Genomic DNA, 22,316 nt, shown 5'->3' on the forward strand with positions numbered 1-22,316 from the left:
TAGGCTATGAGCTGTTAAGTGTTATGTGAGGTTAGACCTTGAAGGTGTTAAGGGCGGCACTGTATTATGTATATTTATCCTGAGATAAGGACTAAAGGAATATTTCTGTTGCATTAGGAAAGGGGAGTTTCCCAGATCTGGAAGAAGCTGAGGCACTTAGACTTTCAAAGAGGGAAGGCTGCACGGAGGGACAGCTGTGTAAATGCTATTAGAGTCCTTTCTAGAAGGACAGACTGGAGTGGGGGCCTGGGAGGGGAAGGGCCACTGGTCACCAGAGGGCAGAGAGAGAGAGAACAGGAAGAGGGAAGAAGAAAACCAGAAGGCGGGGAAGTGGGAAGGAGGTTCCACCGCTGAGGTGACCTTTACTGTCCTCACACTTGTGCCTGGGATGGTCTAGTTTATCTTCTGTCAACAGACACAGACAACTAGAACGTGACCACAACATTGTCCTCACTATGCCTGGCCCACACAGCTCAGAGGGAACGATGATGTGATACTAACTTCGTTATTGTTCAGTCACTCAGTCATGTCTGACTCTTTGCGACCCCATGGACTGCAGCACACCAGGCTTCCCTGTCCTTCACCATCTCCCGGAGTTTCCTCAAACTCATGTCCATTGAGTTGGAACTATGCTAGTCTCAAGATGACTACAGCCTGGTTTCCATATTTGGCTTCCTTGCAAAAAGGAACTTCATTCCAAAGTAAAACTAGGGGGGACAAAAGGTAGTTTCAAAGTATAGAAGGAGCCACATACTTATTTCATTCTCAGCAGTAAGAACTTCCTCTCAGTGAACTTCCCACTCTGCTTCATTTATTTAAAAGGCAAAAGGGACAAAGTCTAGTTGGACTATATAGGTACCACCAATTTTTTACGTCAAAGATCTTATAGTAAATGAAAAATGATTCCCAAAGGGAATTTTGTTCCTGCGCCCAAAGATAATAAAGAAAAATGAACCTTGGCTCAGTTGGTAAAGAATCTGCCTGGAATGCAGGAGACCTGGGTTCAATCCCTGGGTTGGGAAGATCCCCTAGAGAAGAACATAGCTACCCACCATAATATTCTGGCCTGGAGAATCCCTTGGACAGAGGAGCCTGGCAGGCTACAGTCCATGGGGTCACAAAGAGTCGGACATGACTGAGCGGCTAACACTTTTTTCACTTTCAGCCAAAGCAAAACAAAACTCAGAAAGAGGTAAACAAATCAGAATCACCTTTTTTTTTTCCCCAACATACTCACACTTTCCAAAGATAGTGATTAGCTCCAAGTTCTCCCCCACCCGACCCCTCCAGAGAGAAGCAGTGTCAGAAGGGGCAGTTCTGCTGATCATAACACACCATCTCTCTAAAGTGTGCAGAGAAAGAGAGCCTGAGAACCACAGTGAGAAGAAAAGCCATCTCTCAAAAGGGCGTCAATCTACCACACATCTCGGGCTATCAAAACTGGAACATAGGATTGGAGGATGTCACTGTACATGGCTACAGCACAAAAAAACCCAAAAAGGAAACGTCAAGAACCATGAGATAGTAATGTGCACGTTGGGTTGTTAATAGCAAGAGAAAAGAAGAATAGAAGTGTGTGCTCAATAGTGTCTGACTCTGTAGCCCTGTGGACTGTGGCCCGCCAGGCTCTTCTGTCCATGGGATTCTCCAGGCAAGAATACTGGAGTGGGTTGCCATGCCCTCCTCCAGAGGAATCTTCCCGATTCAGGGATCGAAACCTCGTCTCTTGCATTGGCAAGCGAATTCTTTGACGATGACGAGGATTACTTTTGATTACTACTAAGAGTGATAATCAAAAAGCAAAATTTTAGGTGGATGCTCTAAGCTTACAGGTCAGTCACTGGAGAAGGAACAAAATAATGCTCCCTCAGCCAGCAGAGGGCGCCTACACTCAGCAAATGAAAGCAGCGGCAACCCCATCAAAGCAGCAACCGTGAGAGTACATTAGAGTAAGCCAAAGTCTTCACTTACCATTTGTCAGTCTATCAAATAGAAAGATATCGAAACTCCAATTTCCAACTTTTTCCAGCATACACTGAAATGAAAACCAAACATTCCTACTGTAATTTAATCTCAGTAACTTTCTCTGTCTTTTGTAGATAGTCCATAAGGAAGCTAACAAAAACAAATCGGTCGACTTAAGAAATGCTAATTATCACTCTCCTTAATCATAACCTTTCCAAACAACTCCAAAATATGTCCAAAGGGATAAACTCCATTTGAAAAACAATTAATGTTTTCTCAATTGATAAATGTATAGCTAAGGCTGGTGTTCCTTTTGACTTATTCTTATGTTCTCATGAACTGTCAAGAATTGCAGTACCCATCACAGAAGTGTAGTTCACACACTGCATGGACTAGGAACTAGATTTTAAAAATCTAATAAAAGTTGTAATAGTTGAATACTTGCTACATTCCAGGTACTATTAAAAATGCTTTATTTTTGACACATTCTTACTATTCACACCAACACTATCATGTAGGCATTGTTTTCAACCCTCATTTACAGACGGGGAAAGAGGGAGAAAGTCATTAACTTGCTCAGCAAGAGTCACAGAGCTAGGTCTTAAGTCAGGCAATCAGACTCTGGAATCCAGGTACCAGACACCTGTAGTATATACTACACTTAAATTATTTGTTATTTGTCTTCTTAAAACACATTCCCAATTTATTTGTTAATATTCCTTAAATATCCTAATAAAATAGTCCATAGCATTTACTACATAATTTTTAAGTTGATGGTTATTTCAGCCAAGCAAATAAGCCCCACAACAACCCTAAAAATCAAACAGACATTTTTACACCATGTCTTCGTGTCCTGAAAATTTTGTGGACTTTATTTTCAAGAAAAAAATTTGTATTTTGTACCCAAAAGTTCACTGTCATATATACATATATGGCTAAATCAGCATAAGCAATACTAGGTATTACCAGTAGAAATGATAATAGTCCTAACAACCAATGACACACAGACCAATATTCTCATCTGAAAAAGCAGAACTTGAGAACTTTTTTAAATTTAAAGAAAGTATGAGTGCTTTTCCATCAATTTGTTTTATCAAACAGGGAAGCAAATGTTTTCACTTTAATGTAATCGTAGACTGGGCGCTCTGGCCCCATCAACACAAACCTACATCTAACCCGTGAGTGTTAAGTCAAAGAATACTTTTACAAATGTTAGAAATGTGAGATTATTAAAAAAAATCCTTATTTAGTAAAAAACAACCTCAGCTAATTTCCACCTTCATTAAGACATTTCTTTTAAACTGTATAAAAAAAACAATGCTCACAATCACCAAATTTTAAAGAACATTTAAATCTTCCAAATATCTCACTCATACAAGAGATCATGAAAAGTGTGACTGAAAATCATGAGACTTCCTGTGCTGAGTTTACTTTTAAACAACTGGAAGAGAGCAACCAAGTCCCTTCTTAACTATAGTATAGAGAAATTACATCAGGCAAGCCGTAATATTCTTTCCAGCATTAGGATCCTGGTGACCTTACAGTTTAATGGTCCATTGATCTACTTGCTATTACAATAAATGTTGTAATGCTATAATACACAAAAACATTTTCATTATTTTAGTTCCTTGCTCTGTAATAGCCTAATCATAAGATGAACAGCTGCTCTAAAGGAAAAATCTATAATAAAAATTGAGTTCAACTGATTTCACATACCAAAAACAGGCTATATAAAATCAGTACCATATGGGAGAAACAAGGCTTCATTAAACTTATGTAAGAATCAATGTTTTCTTGAAGAAAGCTATACATACCTTGGCTTGTCCATTATAATCATCATCTAAAATGTTCAGAGAATTTGAAACAGTAGTACCACGAAAAAAGCGTGAAGATCTAAGATACCGCTGGAAACTTAGTAACCGTCTGATATTCCTTGCAGATACAGAAACTTCAATTTCAGATTGAGCTGAAATGAAAGGAGTAAAAAGGTGAGTAGAGTAAGTCAAAACTGCACATAACGTATTAAGAGCCCTTTCTAGTTACATACAAATATTTCTTAAAATTGATCAACTGTCATAACACATTTCTAGGAAAGAAGAGGTACTTTATTTGATTTTCAATTAAACAGCTAAGTATGAAGGGGTAAATGACCAATTTTATCAGCATTTAGAAACATAATCAAGAGTGTGGTTGGGTTAATCATCAAAAGTTTTTTTCTTTTTTTAAACTTCCAAGAATGATCACCTCTCCCTCTACTGCTTCAATATACTATACAAACACTACGGAGGGGGGAAGACAAAACCTAGTTTCAAATTATCCTTCACATTGAGAAACCAGGTCCCCAGTTACATATGAGACTTAGAACTCAAGCAACTCAAATCCTAACGAGGTATCATCTCAAATTTCTTTATGATAACTTTATTTAGAGGAAAAGGAGATAGAATGGAGAAGAACGTAGTTTGGATACTGACACGTCTTCTTTCCATGAGTCTAACCGTCATGTTTCCCTGCAGTGTGAGATGGAACCAAAGTTTCTGGGGCACCAGACAAAATAGCAGACTTTGGTTAAAAGCTATCTTGTAGGGGATGAAGTCTTCAAAGTCTAGAAACTAACTAAATTCAGTGAAATGTTCACAATATAAAACATGAAAATGAAGGCTAAGGATCAACAAGGCAGCATCTCTCATCTTAACTTCCATTAACTCTCCAAAGGTCGAGTGACAGGCAATCAAACACATTCTCGTGTGTCCCATCACTAACTCTTCTATCAACCTCTATTACCCAGTGTTATCTATAAAATAATGGCAATGATAGCTAATTCAAACAGTGTTGGATTAAATGAGATAATATATACACAGGTCAGATATATAACAGGTTTCAAAGAAATGGTGCCAGTGAAGATGGTGATAAAATTGATGTTGATGCTGGTGCTTTAAGAGGTAGGTGTGCCTCTCGTTCGGAGAAGGCAATGGCACTCCACTCCAGTACTCTTGCCTGGAAAATCCCACGGACAGAGGACTGCAGTCCATGGGGTCGCTAAGAGTTGGGCACAACTGAGTGACTTCACTTTCATGCATTGGAAAAGGAAATGGCAACCCACTCCAGTGTTCTTGCCTGGAGAATCTCAGGGACTGGATAGCCTGGTGGGCTGCCGTCTATGGGGTCACACAGAGTCGGACACAACTGAAGTGACTTAGCAGCAACATGCCTCTCAGTAATTATTTCAAGTTCCAAACCTATTCATGTTGCTCTAAATAAAAGTATTCATTGGTCTATCAGCATTTCAAAGTAAACTCCATCGCCTTATCCTCGATGAAAAGGCCTCATTTTCCAGGTGCTGGCTCTCTCCAGACTCGGCTCCGGTGACACCTTCCCTGGGAAGCACACCTGGACACCGACATGCACAGCCCCCGTCTAGGAGAGGTGAGGGCACCTCCTCTGGTTCTCAAGGCTACCTGGGCAGACACCAATCAGACTACTTCTGATATTGTACAAAATTACTTATTTCTCTGTCTACTTCAACAAATGATGACCTCCAATACAGGCACACACTACTTTTTCATCTTTGTATTTCAAAGCCTAATAATAGTGCCATGTAGGTATGCATAACATAATGAATGAATAACTGCATGTGCGTGCATTTGCTAAGTTGCCTCAATCATGTCCAGCTCTTTGTGACCCTATGGACTGTAGCTCACCAAGCTCCTCTGTCCATGGGGTTCTCCAGGCAATAATACTGGAGTGGGCTGCTATGCCCTCCTTGAATAAGTGCATACTGTTTGTGAAATAACTGATGAGTTCTGAGGTTCCCATATACTCATATAAGCCAGAAACAACACACAGTTATGTGGTTTTTTCATTTTTCATCTCAGAGAATCTAAAATAAAGAGTATCTAAAAATAAAGAGTATCTAGAACAATTGTCGGAGAAGGCAATGGCACCCCACTCCAGTACTCTTGCCTGGAAACTCCCATGGACAGAGGAGTCGTAGGCTGCAGTCCATGGGGTTGCTAGGGGTCGGACACGACTGAGCGACTTCCCTTTCACTTTTCACTTTCATGGCAACCCACTCCAGTGTTCTTGCCTGTAGAATCCCGGGGACAGGGAAGCCTAGTGGGCTGCCGTCTATGGGGTCGCACAGAGCCAGACACGACTGAAGCGACTTAGCAGCAGCAGAACAATTGTGGAGTTACCTTTTGATCTTCAGCAACATGACTTACATAAAAAGGATTGGAACCAAAGTGGAAACACTATTAAATATCAAGTGATTACGTTTGAACTAGAATTAGTATGTTTGAGGAATGAGGTTAGTTTAAGTTCAGAAAATGTTCCATGTGCTTAAAAAAAAAAGTACCTCATTTAGCTCTCTACAGTGTCAAAAAATGACTACTATTATCTTCCACTTTATACATGAAAACACTGAATCTACACGAGATTATATATAAGGTCACACAGCCAATACAGGGTGACAACTAGATTTTAAAACACAGATCTGCTTACAAATCCTGTGTCCACAGTATTACTCACAAATTTCTTACTTCAAATCTACCATACTGTTTATTTTTTTACCATATGGTTTATTGACGGTTTATGATAAAATTCTGCACACACCATCATTCAAAATTGTCCTTATTTCGGTGGAAGTGTGTACAAAAATAAAGACATAGCGGAAAAAGCGAACATACAGTATTTAATGTGACCATTCTAACGTTATTCCCAGGAAAGACTGGACCTGGAAGGGACAGAGTGGAATGACACGAACATGTGGGGACCAGATGAGATCTAATTAATACTAGCATTGCCAACTCTGTATTTACAAGGCACTTTACAGTTTTACAAGAGTACGTTCACATCTGTGATCCCGTTTAGTAGCTATCACAATTCTGTGAAGATGGCAAAGATTATCATCCCCATTTTACAAATACAACCCCAGAAACAACGTAGAAATGCTATATAATTAATGCATTAGAGCAAATACCTTTAAGAAAGCTTATAAAAAATGCTGCAGAAAACACATATTCTAAAAAGTAATCCAAAAGAGTTCGAGGTCATAAGCAAGACTTTATGAGCATTCCCTTCTATTCAGTATCTTAAATCACAGAGAAGGTAACAGTTTCATCACTGGCAATCACTTTGCATCCAGATACTGATAGAAGGATCACTGCTCCCAAATTACACATCCTTGAAGTAAACCTAGACTCTCAGGAGAGTCTCTTCAGGAGGATAATTACATAAGGTCCAAAAATTGAATGAGCCTCCTTTGAAGGGTTCAATCCACACTGTGCTAAGTGCGTGCAACAACACGCTAGGATCTGCACCATCAATGTAAAGACAGCTGGCACCGTCCAGGAGTCAGGGCTCTGAGACCATGGCTGGACCTCTCTCTGCCTTTACTCCTATTTTCTAGGTGACTTCTCACAAGTCACAGCTTCTTGATGTTTCACTTCCCTTAAATGGAAAAAGAAAACACCAAAAAAACCCCAGAAAGCTAACCATGATTCATGTCCTTTTTTTCCTACAGAGCCCTGAAGTTGGGACTCATTATCAAGAATTCTGTTTTGACCATATTGAGCATGAATATTAGATATTAGCTCAAGGGGAGAAGCTCACTCATCATAGGAGCCCAATGCCTTCCAGCAAGACTAGGCCCACAAGTAACATTTACAACAGGGTAAGAAACAAGACCTTCACTTAATGACAGAACCAGCTCTAGCAATTATTGATTATTTCACATACACTCTAAGAAAGGCCGGAGTAGCTGTCCAAACAAAATGGCAAATCATCCAGTGAAAAGAATTTTCTTCACCTAGTGGGCAAGGAGCCTATACCTAAGATTACATTCTAGAAAGAAGAGAAAATTGCATGACACTTTGCAGAGATGGCAATTCAAACTACCTCAAAGCTTTGCCTGAGACTTAATATAGGACCAGACTGGGAGACGGAGTGGTATTTTTTCTTTTCCATTACGTTTTTTCAAATATACTGCACTCACGTTTTAAAACTCAAAAGGAGGGAAAGAGGGAGGGAGAAAAGAACACAGCGATAAAACCTTACCCCTACCCCGTTCCCAATCCAATCAACTGCCAGACTCTCCCCTAAAATGATCATTTTTTTACCTGAAAAGTTTTGTGGGTATGCTTCCTGAGTTTTTGGATCAAATATATGGAAACACTGTTATATACCATGTTTCTACTTCTTTTACATAAATGGTAGCATATCATACTTCTGTTTTGTACCTTGTCTTTAAATTTTTCTTAAAGCTCTTTCCCTATCAGTACACAGAGACCATCCTCATTTTGAGGCTGTAAAGTATTCCACCATATGGATGGACCATTATCTATCTATCCAATCCTCTACTGAAGGACACTGCTACAACTCCACCAATTAAAAAATACCTCTGTTTTACCAAGTATGCTTACGTTTCTATGACTTGTTTTGTCTACTACCTTAGATGTCACCTTTTAATGTTGTATCATTACATTCTATATCCCCTCTTCTTTCCCTTTTCCTCTTCCAATGTCTGTTAGTTGTCAAAGTGCTTTCCCCCCCTTTTCATTCCAACCCCCACTTTCATTTTAGTTCAGCTCTGGAATTAAATATTCAGGTCCTTTTACCATGGCTTCCCCAGGTATCTTTGTCTTTGGGTTTCAACAATTTGGCTTTTTGTTTTGTTTTCTGATTTTTATCAGATTATAGTTGCTTTACAATGTTATGTTTAGTTTTGGCTGTACAGCAAAGTGAATCAGTTATATATACACATATATCCCTTCTTTTTTAGATTTCCTTCCCATTTAGGTCACCACAGAATACTGAGTAGAGTTCCCTGACCTATACAATAGGTTTTCATTAGTTACCTATTTTATACACAGTGTGTTAAGTCACTCAGTTCTGTCCGACTCTTGGCGACCTCGTGGACTGCAGCCCACCAGATTCCTCTGTCCATGGAATTCTCCAGGCACGAATACCAGAATGGGGTGCCATTCCCTTCTCCAAGCGTTCTTCCCAACCCAGGAAATAAATCTGGGTCTCCCACATTGCAGACAGATTGTTTAGTGAGTCACCAGGGAAGCCCTTTATACATAGCATCAATAGTTTGTTTGTGTGTGTGTGTATATATATATATCAATCCCAAACTCCCAATTCATCCCCTCACTTCCACCCTTCCATCCATAACTCTGTTCTCTACATCTGTCTCTATTTCTGCCTTGCAAATAAACTCATCTGTACCATTTTTCTAGATTCCACATTTAAGTGATATTATACAATATTTGTTTTCTCTTTCTGACTTAATTCCATTCCGTATGACAGTCTCTAGGTCTACCCATGTATCTGCAAACGGCACTGTTTTGATCTTTTCTATGGCTGAGTAACACTCCACTGCTCATGCGTACCACATGTTCACTCTCCTTTGACTTCACTGAGCTTGGATGTGTATATCCACGTCTCCATCAGGAAGGTTTCCACCATTCAAACAGTTTTTTCTGCCCTCTCTCTTCCTTCTCCTGCTGGACCTCCTATGAGTCACACGTGGTACACACGGGGATTCCTCCATGGCTTTCTTGTGGAAGGAATTTTTCTTCATTCCTTTTCCTTTCTGTTTCTCATTCTGGATTATTTCAATGTTCTTATCTTCAAGTTTGCTGATTTATTCTTCTGCTCACTCAAATCTGCTGCTGAATCCCTCTAGTGAATTTCTCATTTCAGTTATCATACTTACCAGCTCCAGAACTGGTTGGGTTCTTTTTTATAATTCCTATTTATTGAGATTAGGATTTTGTTCACACAGTGCCTTCCTGATTCCCTCTCATTCTCGCCCTTGGTTTGCTTTAGCTCATTGAGCATTAAAGACAGTTGAGTTAACCTCTTTGATTAGCAGTTCCCATGTGTGGGCTTCCTCAGGGTGGCTGCTGTGATGTTCTTTTGTCATATGTAAGGGTCATAGTTTCCAACTTCTCTTTATGTTCTATAGTTTTTCACCGAGAACTGGACATGGTGCGAATTATACTTGGGGAACTGGAAATCTAATCTCTCACTCTTCCAGGACTGTTTATTTTTACTTGTTGTGGGCTGAAGCCAACTGTTTTGTGATTTTTCCAAACTGGCCTTTGCATATCTATTTGACTTTGTTTACTCCTTGCTGTGTGTGGTCACTGAAGCTCCTATTACAGTATCACTGAAGTCAGTTGGTGACCCAACACAGATTTCCTTAAATGTCTGGTTCCAAAGGCCAGGGGGTGGGAGCAGTACCCGATTCCTTAACTCTCCTGGTAGATGCTGCTGGCCGAAGCCTCTGCAGCTGAAGAGGGGTGAAACCCAGGCAAACATCAGTGCCCATGCCTCGGAATCTGGCAGACTGACTTAAAGGCCCAACTCCAAATTTCTGGAGGATTAGATCCCCACTGCCCACCCTGGCTTCACCAAGCCATGACCGGAACAGCATTCCCATAGGCGGAGGGGCCGAGGGGTGAGTGACGATCATGGATCTGTGGCCCAACACACTGCCCAACCGCTGAAGAGCAGTGTCCAGCCAGCGCCTGGAGTCCTGAAATAGTGAATTCTGCCCATCCCCCGCTTTAAAGTGGTTGTTTTGATGGAGAGATCAACTCCTGGAGCTTCCTACCCTGTTATTTTGAGGCACACCGTCACTTTCTTTTAAAAGGTATGTTTTTCCTGGTCCTTTCTGGGAGGAGCTGCCCTAAGCCTTCTCCTCTCCTCAACCTGGTTTTGAGAATGGGGACAAGCTGCACGGGAAGGCTTAGCGGCCCAGAAACAACAGCTATCAATAGTCTGGCCCTCAGCATAGTTCTCAATAAACTCTTTCCTATACACACGTACACATAAAGTTTCTCTTTCATCCCACATAGCTCACAGTCTCCTTACCTTACAAATTCATGAATATCTATTCAAGTCAGTGAATGGAACTTACATGTGCCATTTTTACTAGCCAAATAAAAAGTATGGAAGTCATCATCATTTACTAAATCTTTTCGCTGTTTCTAACTTTCACATTTCTTACCAGCAATTCTGTAATAACCATTCTTGTGACTAAATCTTGGCACCCACCCTGATTCCCTTAGAACAAACCCTCAGAAGTAGAATAAGCACACAGGAGCACAGTTCAATGGAGAACAGGTTTTCTAAAAGAAAATGACAAGAGACATTTCCAGAACTGTCCTAGGATAGCTTCCAAAGGATGACGGAAGAAAAGGGAATCAGTAACTGTAAATCAAGGATGAAGCATGATGAGATCATTTTAAGGTGGAAAATTTTAGTTTCTTCAGGTTTGCTTCACCCACCCTATCCTTCCTCCACACACAGATACACACTGATTCCCTATAATAAGTAAGAATAAAGTTTCTATATTGGAACAGGCAAGTAGAGGCCACTATGGAGAAGATACCAAGCTGAATGAGCAGCATCATTTAGGAATGGAAAAATAGAGGACACATGGGGAACTGCGGACAAGAAAGAGTGATCAGGGATTTCCCTGGTGGTCCAGTGACTAAGATTGCACGCTCCCAATGCAGGGGTCACGGGTTCAATCCCTGGCCAGGGAACTAAGATCCTGCATGCCACATGTGCGGCGTGGGCAAAAACAAATGCAGAAGAAAAACTATATATACATTATTATATATATTATACATATATATATATATATTTTAAAGAAGGGTGATCATGAGAACTTAACTAGTACTTCCATTCAGACAATTACTAAAAAAGCTCACCCCACACATACCACATTACATAAAATCTGACCCTATTGCCAATATTCTCATGAACTTATTTTGTGACATGAGACATGCTATTATTTATTTCACAGCATAACAGACAACAGATTAAAGGTGTCTTTGTTAAAGCCCAGCTTCCACCAGGCTAGGACTATTTAAGTCCTAGGCTTGTTCTAGTTTACATGGTTACCTACATTCCAGTCCAGCTTAGAAAGCCGACAGGGCTCAGTAACTTAATCAAGTTACTATTAAGAACTGTTGGCGCTGCTGGTTCTCTTTTAAAATATCACATTACCTCACTGTGTGACCACAAACAAACTAATCAACCTTCACCCAAACTAAATGAGCCTTGTTACTTAATGATCATGGGAGTTACTTCCAGTCACCCACCCTTGGCTTCTCGGAGCCAGCAATAAAACATGGGATAGCAGTAAATTTAGAAGCCGTGTTTTTCTCTTGCTTTTCTCCTTCAGACTAGAAAGTGGACTGAAAAAAGAAATCTAGGCAATAGGTTAGCGAAACAGACAGGCTGGAAATCGACATACCTTGAGCAGTATCATGCCCAGGACTCCCAGACCTTCTTCTCTGTCAAACAAACGGCACAGCAGAGCCATCACCGGCAGTTAGTTATTAGACGAAAGAGATTTTTCACAGAAAAAGCTTTTGGATTTTGAGACTTGATCACTACCTGCTTTAATCGTCCACAAGAGGGCGCCCTGCGGTCACTATTATCTGCTACCTTAACACGATGACAATTATTTAGATGCATGTTAGCCTGAGTTCCCCTTGGAGATTGTTTAAAAAAAAAATTTTTTTTTTTTTTTTAAATTCAGTGCTGCAAGGTTTCAACTCTAGACTAAAGCAAGGTCATACTGAATGATAAATGAGTAAAAAAAAAAGACATTCTATGTTCTAATCTCTCTTTAATTTTCCTTAAAAAAGAATAGGAGCCATATCAGGAAGCCTACTGCTCAATACTGAATAAATACATTTAGTTACATCTAAATTCAAGTTTTCTGGGAAGAATTTTTACATGCAGCATGCATGGATAAAGGGGGAAAGCAGAGGTGCTGACAGCGATGGTCTTTAAGGAGTAGCCTGTACTGCTACTGAGCGGCAGTGCAGCAAGGCGAATAAACACACGAGCTCTGGAGTCATACACCTGGGTTTGAATCCCAAGGCTGCCACTTCTACTAGTTTTGTGACATCAGGAATGTCATTTAAGTTACTGAACTGAGTTTAATTACAAATGATGGAAGAGCCATCTTTGCAAGCCGAACAAATACTGGTTAAAAGAAGAGAAACTATATTTCTAATTTCAAATGTAATTTCAAATTTCCTATTTCCTTGTAAATAGGAAAGCAACGACCAGGCAGTACAGTATGAAAGAGTAAGAAAAACAATATAGCAACAACAAAGTCCTTGCTTAGTCATTAAGTCGTGTCTGACTCTTTGGAACTCCATGGACTGCAGCAAAGCCAGGCTTCCTTGTCATAGCTGAGGGAAACGCCATGCGACAATTTCCATTCTTAAAGGAAGAAGCGGTAAAAAGGGTATGAGTTTGCGTGGGAGTTACTGTATACTTAAGACTTAGATAATCCCAGACAATAAAATCAGTATGACATAAGCTTTTAAGCTCAAAATAAACACAGAAACAGATGTTCTTTCTGTTCATATCACTAAGTATCAAAAAAGCACCCAAGTCTAACAGGGCCCTGTTAGGAAGATAAAAAACAACCCAAGTGCACATGAGGCTCTAAGGCAAACTTTAAGGAGAGTTTTGTCTGTTGTCACTGTAGGTCATCACGATAAAGACAGCATGGGACATCTGATTCGATGTAAGGGCACTGGCCCGCGTGAATCACGTTTACGGTTAATACAGATCATACTTAGAGAGATCAAGTGGGACCTTATAAAGTCTAACTGGGAGAAGATATCCAGTTTAGTCAACTTGATGCAACAATAATATATTCAATCTTTATAATGAAGCACAAAGAAGACTGAGCACCAAAGAACTGATGCTTTCAAACTGTGGTGCTGGAGAAGACTCTTGAGAGTCCCTTGGACTGCAAGGACATCAAACCAGTCAATCCTAAAGGAAATCAACCCTCAATGTTCACTGGAAGGACTGACGCTGAAGCTGGAGCTCTAATACTTTGGCCACCTGATGCAAAGAACCGACTCATTGGGAAAGACCCTGATTCTGGGAAAGATTGAGGGCAGAAGGAGAAGGGGATGACAGAGGATGAGATGGCTGAATGGCATCACTGACTCAGTGGACATGAGTTTGAGCAAACTCTGTGAGAAAAACGAAGGGAAGCCTGGTATGTTGCAGTCCGTAAGGTCGCAGAGTTGGACACGACTGAAAAACCAAAATGAGGCACAGGCTGCCAAAAACCAGAAACAAAAAGATGAGTAAGGCTAAAAGCCTTTGAGGCTACGATGTAGATACCTTGAAAGGTTCCCTTAGTATGGGGTGGAATAAAGTGCAAAGTGAACATAAAGGCTCAAGATAACAGGCAAAACACCTTTACATAGAATGGAACATTACCATGTGTCAGGAGTTAAAAGAAAACGGAAAACTGCATTCCTGTGGACGTGAAAGAAACATACTGCTTATATTACATCTTGCCCAATGTTGGCAGAGACACCAGGGCTTCCAGTCTGGATGACGTCAATGAGCTTTGGTGAATTCCATGAAAAGAGGGAACTGTCAAGCTGATAGCCTCGGTTACTATTTAATAATCATGTCAGAATCTTTCAAAGGAAGATCTTAGATTTTCTAAGTGTACATGTGGAGCAGAATTATAGTAATTCTTTTATGTTTAAAGAGATTAGAATTTGTTACTACAGAAGCTAAAGAGAATGTGTAACTAAAAGAATAATTTATTAAATGTAGGGACATTAAATTTAGAACAAACATGAATTTTGAAAAACTTCAATATGGAATCCATGAAGTCCAACAGTTAGAACTGGACATGGAACAACAGACTGGTTCCAAACAGGAAAAGGAGTACGTCAAGGCTGTATATTGTCACCCTGCTTATTTAACTTATACGCAGAGTACATCATGAGAAACGCTGGGCTGGAAGAAGCACAAGCTGGAATCAACATTGCCAGGAGAAATTATCAATAACCTCAGATATGCAGATGACACCACCCTTATGGCACAAAGTGAAGAGGAACTAAAAAGCCCCTTGATGAAAGTGGAAGAGGAGAGTGAGAAAGTTGGCTTAAAGCTCAACATTCAGAAAACGAAGAGCATGGCATCTGGTCCCATCACTTCATGGAAAATAGATGGGGAAACAGTGGAAACAGTGTCAAACTTTTTATTTTTGGAGGCTCCAAAATCACTGCAGATGGTGACTGCAGCCATGAAATTAAAAGATGCTTACTCTTTGGAAGGAAAGTTATGACCAACCTAGATAGCATGTTGAAAAGCAGAGACATTACTTTGCCAACAAAGGTCCGTCTAGTCAAGGCTATGGTTTTTCCAGTGGTCATGTATGGATGTGAGAGTTGGACTGTGAAGAAAGCTGAGTGCCGAAGAATTGATGCTTCTGAACTGTGGTGTTAGAGAAAACTCTTGCGAGTCCTTTGGACTGCAAGGAGGTCCAACCAGTTCATCCTAAAGGAAATCAGTCCTGGGTGTTCACTGGAAGGACTGATGCTAAAGCTGAAAGAAACTCCAATACTCTGGCCACCTCATGCGAAGAATTGACTCATTGGAAAAGACCCTGATGCTGGGAGGGATTGGGGGTAGGAGGAGAAGGGGACGACAGAGGATGAGATGGCTGGATGGCATCATCGACTCAATGGACCTGAGTTTGAGTAGACTCCGGGAGCTGGTGATGGACAGGGAGGCCTGGCGTGCTGTGATGCATGGGGTCACAAAGAGTTGGACACGACTGAGTGACTGAACTGAAGTCCAACTAATTTAGGAGTCCAAAATATTATAATTCAAGAGACCAGGTGTATGGTCAACTGGACACAGAAAAGTATTTGTAAGAATATTTGGGGCCCTTAATCCAGCCTAGAAAGCTGGTCACTAAAGCCAACTTACTCAAAAGAAGGAAGCTGACAGGAGGGAGGCTCCTTGAAAGCCTGGTGAGGTGATGTGATGCTCAGAAGCAAAGAAGCTGCATTAGGGAGACCCAACTTGGGGGCCCTTTTCAGTTCATACCACTCAGCCACCAGCCTAACAACTTTGCCACTCTCTTGCTCTTTCTAATCAATCAGTTTCTCTCTCCTCAGCCTGATTTTCTCCCCCCATTACTTTTTCCTCCCAACTTTTCTTAATGTACATATTGCTCATTATTATCAGGTGCTTCAAAACTGTCAGTCTTCACAACATAAGGTAAGGAGACTATGCAGCTGAAAAATTAGTTGCACAAGGGACATCAAGAATCAGTTTATAAAAGCCAGAGGACCTGAAATCTGGACCTAAGTGGAAGTAATTCCTAGACAGAGCAGGTCTGAAGGTTGGGGATCTTGTAAGAATGGGATGAATGTTGAAGTTTTTCAGTAGCTGTCAAAGAAGTGTCAATGCTAACACTCAAGTTGAAATATTTGCCAGAAACGAATCAATTGTCTCTTGAGAAAGTGCACCAAGCCTTTAAAAAAAAATGTGTATATTATAAAATGATCACACGATAAGAGTCAACTGCTTTATCTGCTAATAATCCTACAGATTTCAACATCATTACACGATTCCATGTATAGCTTTGGGGGACAGACAAGGGACAAAGAGGTTAAGTAAGAAGCACCAATGTTAGCTCTTTGCTATCTAAACAAGTAATTAGTGATTAGCATAGTGTGAATACTCAAGGGTTGTTATGACACTTTTAATAGCATCACCAGAAACTGCTCTCAATCAATAAGCAATCTTACATCTCTTTTTGGGCTAAATAAAAATTTCTGACTAATGTGAGCATCTGAAAATTTTAGCAGTATCTTTAATAAGTTAAGATCTTCCAAATTTCTTAATAAACACAACCCATCATATAATTCCCACTGATATGTAAGTTCTGTCTAAACTGTAAAAATGGAGGGCTTTCCTTATAGCTCAGTTGGTAAAGAATCCGCCTGTAATGCAGGAGGCCTGGGTTTGATCCCTGGGTCAGGAAGATCCCCTAGAGAAGGAGATGGTAACCCACTCTAGTATTCTTGCCATGGACGGAGGAGCCTGGCGGGCTACAGTCCGTAGGGTCTCAAGAGTCAGACATGACTTGGCGACTAAATCACCAACACCCAGAGAAGAAAATATTAGTACACAACAGTACCCCAAGGAATGTTTCTGAGCATCCTAAAATAATATCAACAATGACTTCCTTACATGAAAAATCCCATTCTCAAACCATGCAAATATGTGTGATATACATTATCTTTTGCACTATAAGGTAAGTAATAAGAACATAAACAGAGGTAAACGAAGGCTTCATAAAATTTCTTTAGTGAGCAATGATACCTGGGAAAATTTTTTTGTTTTCTTGTCCCATAGAACCAAGATAATAACACCTGGTAAGTTCACAAAGAAGCTAGCATGAACCGTCTACTTAAAGCATTAGAAATCAAGACACAACCAACCAAACAAAACCCCCCAAACAACAACAAAATCTAGTTAAGAATGAAAGCCTCTGTAGGATACATCCATTAGTTGAGGGAAGATTTAACTTTTAAAGCAGAATCTGCAACAGACTAACCCTGACTGCATGTTTACAACACACCAGGTGTTTGGGAAAACACTTCTAGCAAAGAGGATTCCTGGTCATAAAAATCCCTCCACCCTCTGTAATCACAAATAGAGGGCAGTTTCAAAATGTCCTCCCAAGTCTGAACTCTCTCCCTTCTTTATAAACAACCACAGATATGATCTAATACTGGCTAATAAATTTGTACTCTGAGCATAAACCCCTGATTCTTAATAAATGCATAATTTAATTACCATACTTTTAAAGCTTTTTGTTTGGAGGTCACAAAAAGTTACAAAGCCAAACAGTGCAAGGAATACCCTTTATCACATACCTCTTCACTCAGATTTGCCACTGTTAACATTTTATTTCACCTGCTTTACCATTTTGTACTGTGTGTGTGTGTTGTGTGTGTGTGTGTGTGCATGTGTGCACATGCATGGTGTGGTATGTGACCTAATTCTATTTTGAACATCTGAGGGTAGGTTTTAAACATTTTGGTGTTTACCCTCAAATACTTCAGTGAGTAACATCACAACCTAATTAATACATGCTCCTATTATCAGTAAGACCAACATGAATGTCTTCCCACCTACATTCACATTTGTATAAGATTATTCCCTTTGCATACATTCCTAGTGTTGAAATCAAAGAGGAAAAAACATGTTTAAAATTCCTGATGCCTAGTTTGTAATGTGAACTTCTATCACTAGTGCCTCAGTGGCTCATTTGCTTAACTTGCTACGTCTGATAGGAATTTGTTTTAAGAGTGAGGCTGAACACTGCTTCTGTATTTAATGTATTTCCATGTTCAGCTAAGTTTCTTCTTTTGCCTCCTTATACCCTTTTAGAAAGATTCAAAGTCAGAACTCATTGCATGATAATCCACATGGCAAATCCTACTGTGAAAATCCATTTACAGGCCTCACGAAAACAAAAATAATGATTTATGACAAAGGATAATCCAAACCACAGAAACTCAAGGCAGATTATGTGATATCTATGTAATAAAATTATTATCGAGGTTCCACTTGTTAACTTGGGGCCTGTAATTGTTCCCTGAATGGCTAAATAGCTAGAGGAGAACGCACCCTGATATGGTAAAGCCAAACACTGTTTCTTATGGACTAAGAAATCTTTTTAAGATTACACTTCACAAAATATGCCAGATTAAAATTTTTCCTTTTCAGAATTCTGAGTGGTGTGATAAATAGAGCCTACTATACCAGCAGGAAAGAATGACTCACTTCTCTCCATCTTAAAAACCCCTCCAAGCTAAATGATCATCTCGGCTTAGAGTGACACTCCTGTTTGGCAATAACTGCAGGATCAGTTTCACAGCAAATTTTCAACTGTGGCCCATAGTCTAGGACATTTGCCACGATGGGGTCGGGAAGAGAATTCCCAGTCCTCGGAAGCTGTGTGGACTCCTGAGACGCCAGACCACAGAGGCTCCACATCAGGAGGTCAGCGTGCAGGCCCAGTCCCCAAACCTGAGGAACCTCAAGTCTGGGACTGCCTCACATTGCCTCTGACCATTTCTTGCCATTAGGTTTCATGTTTCACCCAATCTGGGCATCTTTATCTCTGAGGAGTATTTATTTCATTCATTTACCTTTACTGCCATTACTGACATCTTTGATCATATTTTTGCCTTTAGATTTTATATTCTTTGTTCCTGGTTTCATACTGACTTAGAAGATAAACACCCTATTTTAATTCCATGAAAGATTACTTCCAACAGTGTGACCATTTCTAACTCCTCTCCCACCAAAAAGCCCCATTAGGTGTATTCAAGGTTTCCAACATCTTTTAACAATTATAATATTCAAATCCTCTATTTCACTTCAGTTCAGTTGCATCCAACTCTTTGCAACCCCATGAATCACAGCACGCCAGGCCTCCCTGTCCATCACCAACTTCTAGAATTCACCCAAACTTATGTCCATCGAGTCAGTGATGCCATCCAGCCATCTCATCCTCTGTCGTCCCCTTTTCCTCCTGCCCCCAATCCCTCCCAGCATCAGAGTCTTTTCCAATGAGTCAACTCTTCGCATGAGGTGGCCAAAGTACTAGAGTTTCAGCTTTAGCATCATTCCTTCCAAAGAAATCTTGGGGCTGATCTTCAGAATGGACTGGTTGGATCTCCTTGCAGTCCAAGGGACTTTCAAGAGTCTTCTCCAACACCACAGTTCTAAAGCATCAATTCTTTGGCACTCAGCTTTCTTCACAGTCCAACTCTCACAATCCATACATGACCACTGGAAAAACCATAGCCTTGACTAGACGGACCTTTGTTTGTTTCTGCTTTTGAATATGCTATCTAGGTTGGTCATAACTTTCCTTCCAACGAGTAAGCGTCTTTTAATTTCATGGCTGCAGTCACCATCTGCAGTGATTTTGGAGCCCAGAAAAATAAAGTCTGACACTGTTTCCACTGTTCCCCCATTTATTTCCCATGAAGTGATGGGACCAGATGCCATGATCTTCATTTTCTGAATGTTGAGCTTTAAACCAACTTTTTCATTCTCCTTTCACTTTCATCAAGAGGCTTTTTAGTTCCTCTTCACTTTGTGCCATAAGGGTGGTGTCATCTGCACATCTGAGGTTATTGATATTTCTCCCGGCAATGTTGATTCCAGCTTGTGCTTCTTCCAGCCCAGCGTTTCTCACAATGTACTCTGCATATAAGTTAAATATGCAGGGTGACAATATACAACCTTGACATACTCCTTTTCCTATTTGGAACCAGTATGTTGTTTCATGTCCAATTCTAACTGTTGCTTCCTGACCTGTGTACAAATTTCTCAAGAGGCAGGTCAGGTAGTCTGATGTTCCCATCTCTTTCAGAATTTTCCAAAGTTTGTTGTGGTCCACACAGTCAAAGGCTTTGGCATAGTCAATAAAGCAGAAATAGATGTTTTTCTGGAACTCTCTAGCTTTTTCAATGATCCAGTGGATGTTGGCAATTTGATCTCTGGTTCCTCTGCCTTTTCTAAATCCAGCTTGAACATGAGGAAGTTCATGGTTCACATACTGTTGAAGCCTGGCTTGGAGAATTTTGAGCATTACTCTACTAGTGTGTGAGATGAGTGCAATTGTGTGGTAGTTGGAGCATTCTTTGGCATTGCCTTTCTTTGGGATTGGAATGAAAACTGACCTTTTCCAGTCCTGTGGCCACTGCTGAGTTTTCCAAATTACTGGCATATTGAGTGCAGCACTTTCACAGCATCATCTTTCAGGATTTGAAATAGCTCAACTGGAATTCCATCACCTCCACTAGCTTTGTTCATACTGATGCTTTGTAAGGCCCACTTGACTTCACATTCCAGGATGTCTGGCTCTAAGTGAATGATCACACCATTGTGATTACTTGAATCATGAAGATCTTTTTTGTACAGTTCTTCTGTGTATTCTTGCCATCTCTTCTTAATATCTTCTGCTTCTGTTAGGTCCATACCACTTCTGTCCTTTATTGAGCCCATCTTTCCATCAAATGTTCCCTTGGTATCTCTAATTTTCTTGAAGAGATCTCTAGTCTTTCCCATTCTGTTGTTTTCCTCTATTTCTTTGCACGGATCGCTGAGGAAGGCTTTCTCATCTCTTCTTGCTATTCTTTGGAACTCTGCATTCAGATGCTTTTATCTGTCCTTTTCTCCTTTCCTTTTCACTTCTCTTCTTTTCACAGCTATTTGTAAGGCCTCCTCAGACAACCATTTTGCTTTTTTGCATTTCTTTTCCATGAGGTTGGTCTTGATCCCTGTCTCCTGTACAATGCCACGAACCTCCGTCCCTAGTTCATCAGGCACTCTATCTATCAGATCTAGGCCCTTAAATCTATTTCTCACTTCCACTATATAATCATAAGGGATTTGATTTAGGTCATACCTGAATGGTTGAGTGGTTTTCCCTACTTTCTTCAATTTAAGTCTGAATTTGGCAATAAGGAGTTCATGATCTGAGCCACAGTCAGCTCCTGGTCTTGTTTTTGTTGACTGTATGGAGCTTCTCCATCTTTGGCTGAAGAGAATATAATCAATCTGATTTTGGTGTTGACCATCTGGTGATGTCCATGTGGAGTCTTCTCTTGTGTTGTTGGAAGAGGCTGTTTGCTATGACCAGTGCATTTTCTTGGCAAAACTCTATTAGTCTTTGCCCTGCTTCATTCTGCATTCCAAGGCCAAATTTGCCTGTTACTCCAGGTGTTTTTTGACTTCCTACTTTTGCATTCCAGTCCCCTATAATGAAAAGGACATCTTTTGGGGGTGTTAGTTCTAAAAGGTATTGTAGGTCTTCATAGCACCGTTCAACTTCAGCTTCTTCGCGTTACTGGTTTTGGCAGAGACTTGGGTTACTGTGATATTGAATGGTTCGCCTTGGAAACGAACAGAGATCATTCTGTCGTTTTTGAGATTGCATCCAAGTACTGCATTTTGGACTCTCTTTTCACTAAATTCAGTTAAAGCCTAGGAACTCACAATGCAACTGCATTTTTCTTTAGGTCAATATGTAGACTTCACCATTTTACTGATATTCTTACTCAGAGCCAATTTTTGTAACATTACAATATTTACAAAGAATTTTATCTAAACATTTCAATGGGTATATGTTCACATGAACCAAAATTCAAAAGGGGGTACAACAAAAATTTCCTTTCTCATGTCCTTAAGCCATCCTGGTTTCCCTCCTGGAGGCAACCAATGTTACCAAGTTCTAATGTAACGTTACAAAGAAAAAGTACTCTTCCTTTCCCAAAAAAACACATCTAAGCTTGGAGTATTCTTTTATGCTATTCATATTTTTTTTACTAATATTTATTTCCAAAGATTTTTTATAGATATTTACACAGAGTATTATATGTGCTTCTTTAATACTGTATTTGCTCTACACAGAAATAACTCTGAATGATTCCTTTTTTTAATCTGAAAGAATT

General features: G+C 40.1%; 1 protein-coding gene across 7 annotated transcripts in view; it reads right to left on the minus strand.

Annotated features, from left to right (window-relative positions):
* The window catches only part of PDE7A (phosphodiesterase 7A), a 192,073-nt gene that overhangs the window by 18,267 nt on the left and 151,490 nt on the right, over nucleotides 1-22,316 (minus strand). For all 7 annotated transcript variants that reach the window (XM_069600119.1, XM_069600117.1, XM_069600114.1 and 4 more), the window contains 2 exons: nucleotides 3,780-3,931; nucleotides 1,972-2,035 (listed from right to left, as the gene is read on the minus strand). In XM_069600119.1, the coding sequence (XP_069456220.1) occupies nucleotides 1,972-2,035; nucleotides 3,780-3,931 (216 nt within the window). The remainder of the gene's footprint in view (nucleotides 1-1,971; nucleotides 2,036-3,779; nucleotides 3,932-22,316) is intronic.

Source organism: Ovis canadensis, chromosome 9 (assembly GCF_042477335.2).
Source record: "Ovis canadensis isolate MfBH-ARS-UI-01 breed Bighorn chromosome 9, ARS-UI_OviCan_v2, whole genome shotgun sequence".
In the NCBI taxonomy this organism is placed as follows: Eukaryota; Metazoa; Chordata; class Mammalia; order Artiodactyla; family Bovidae; genus Ovis; species Ovis canadensis.